Source organism: Hipposideros armiger, unplaced genomic scaffold (genome assembly GCF_001890085.2).
Source record: "Hipposideros armiger isolate ML-2016 unplaced genomic scaffold, ASM189008v1 scaffold_891, whole genome shotgun sequence".
Taxonomy (NCBI): domain Eukaryota; kingdom Metazoa; phylum Chordata; class Mammalia; order Chiroptera; family Hipposideridae; genus Hipposideros; species Hipposideros armiger.
The window spans coordinates 147,158-149,286 of NW_017732241.1; the positions used below are offsets into that span (position 1 = coordinate 147,158).

The 2,129-nt window shown below is 52.2% G+C and overlaps 1 protein-coding gene across 1 annotated transcript in view; it reads left to right on the top strand.

The window, feature by feature from the left end:
• Nucleotides 1-902: 902 nt before the first annotated feature.
• Nucleotides 903-2,129, top strand: part of FGF12 (fibroblast growth factor 12) — a 363,040-nt gene continuing 361,813 nt past the window's right edge. The window contains exon 1 of the mRNA XM_019630092.1: nucleotides 903-993. Coding sequence (XP_019485637.1) covers nucleotides 903-993 — 91 coding nt within the window. The remainder of the gene's footprint in view (nucleotides 994-2,129) is intronic.

A 2,129-nucleotide genomic window follows, 5' to 3' on the forward strand; every position in this document is an offset into this window, starting at 1 on the left:
GTTTTTTTTATTTTCCTCTTCATCTGCCTCGCACTCTTTACCTCTGGCGTCCCTTCCTGGCCTCTCTTTCCCTTGCACTTGCCTTCCCACTGCACCTGTGCTAAGCTTTTCCAGGAGACCGGCAAGCGCCGGGACAATCACGAAGATGCCAATTCTCTATTCCACACCCTTTTCCCCGCCCTGATTTACGGAGGGGGAAAGTGACTTACCCAAGGTCACAGAACGCCCATCCGAAAATCCAGGTGTCCAGACTGCCACCTCAGGGCTCCGCCCACACCTAGGCACACCTTTGCTCTCATCGCCAGCACCCAAGAGCTTTCTTTAGTCTACATCCCCTCCTCCCTACCCCTGCCCCCTGGTTCCCTGGAGTCGCTTCTGACGCTCCGCAGCCTCCTGGGTCCGGCCCTTCCTGCGGGCGCTTCCCTTCCGCCCGATTCCCACGCCGACTCGCCCTCCGCACGCGTGCAGCCCGCGGGAGCGCTGCCTTCCGCGCTCGCTTGGCTGCGCCGCCGGGGCCCCGCGGAGCTCCTCTCAAGGCCCCCCAGCCCGGGAAGGCTGGGGCACCGGGGCGGGCGGGCCCCCGCTGAGAGTAGGAGCAGAGGGGTCCCCCAGTGCGCCGACACCTGGTAAGCGGCTTCCACCCACTCACCTTCCCGCCCTTAGGCCAGCCGCCTATTTGGAGAAGTCCTAAGGTGTCACGGTCAAGCCCACGGGGGTGTGGCCGTGCCTCAGTCTCCCCAGCGGGCTGCCCCCTGGGTCCCGCCCTGTCCATGTGCGGACAGCTCGCCACCTGGGTCGCTCGCACCATGGACGCACCCGGCTTTCGAAGTCAGGCGGCCTTTTGGTTGGACGATTAGCGGAGGTGGGCGGGGAGTTGACCAACCCCACACACGCGCTTCTCCATGAAGATTCTTGAGCTTTCTTTGAAGAAAGGAGTGCATATGCTGCAGTGTCTCTGTGGAAGGAGCCTGAGGACTAGCACCAGCCTAAGTGGTGAGCAGAATGTTCTCTCCTTAGCCCTGACATCCCTCCCGCTCCCCCCGCGCGCCTCTCGGGTTCCCTCGCCTCTTCCCCTCCCCGACTTGATTCCGTGCGGTGAGTGGTGGAAGGAAGGCGTTTCCTTACGGGGGCGAGATGATGGCCCCGCCGCGAGTTCTGTCTTTGTTTTCTTTTTAAATCCCTGAAGTCATCCGCGCTTTCCAGAACACTTTAGCGCCTGAACTGTCACCTGCGGGTCTCTTTTCCAAGGATGCTTTAAGTGACCTGCTTTCGCACTTCCTCGCGGCTCTCTCCTTGTGACTTGCTGCCTGGTGTTGCTCGATGACTTCTTTGAGAAGTTGCTGGGGTGTTCGACAGGAGAGGGGACTTTTAAACAGGTGGCTGGCGAGGCAGGTACCTTTTATTTTTCTTGCTTTGTCTGAAAAGTAGACATCTGGCTGTCATCGAAGCGTACGTTTTGCCCTGAAGATCAAGCAGTTTCTGTCCTCCTTGCTGAAACGGGCGAGTCCCAATTAGCCCTGGGCTGAACCATCTAGGTCCCTCAGGAAAGGTACGGGTTGGGGGAAAGGGAAAATCAAGCCCTTTAAATGACCTGCAAATATTGAGAAAAACAATTTAAAATTTTAATTAAAAATATCAAGCTAATACCAAATAAGTATGATTCTTTTCTGTGAAAACCTTGGAAAATGTGTGCTGTTTGACAACATTTTTCATTGTCCATCTCTCTCTCTCTTTTAAGGTGTAAGTTCCCTTTAAAATGATTATGTCTAGTAATTTTACAAGTGCTAATCCAGTTTTTGTGTCTTTGGTTTACGTTTTACAAAATGGGGATAGGGTGTGAGGAGAGAGGAAAGGTACCCCTATTGTGTCTTAAGTGCCTCTTTTAAATATAATTTTTTATCCATGAATTCCAAATAACTTTAATGTTCAAAATTTAACAATAGCATAATAGATTTTAATGTTTAAAGCTTCATACGTTATTCTGGGGGATCTGATTCACTTGGTTACGTGCCTATTTTCACTCTGTTCTGGAGCTATGAAGATTATATTTGGAAAGATTAGAATATATATAGGTTTCATTCATCCTTTCTATAACTTTGACTTTCTGGTTAGTCATCACTCTAAATCAG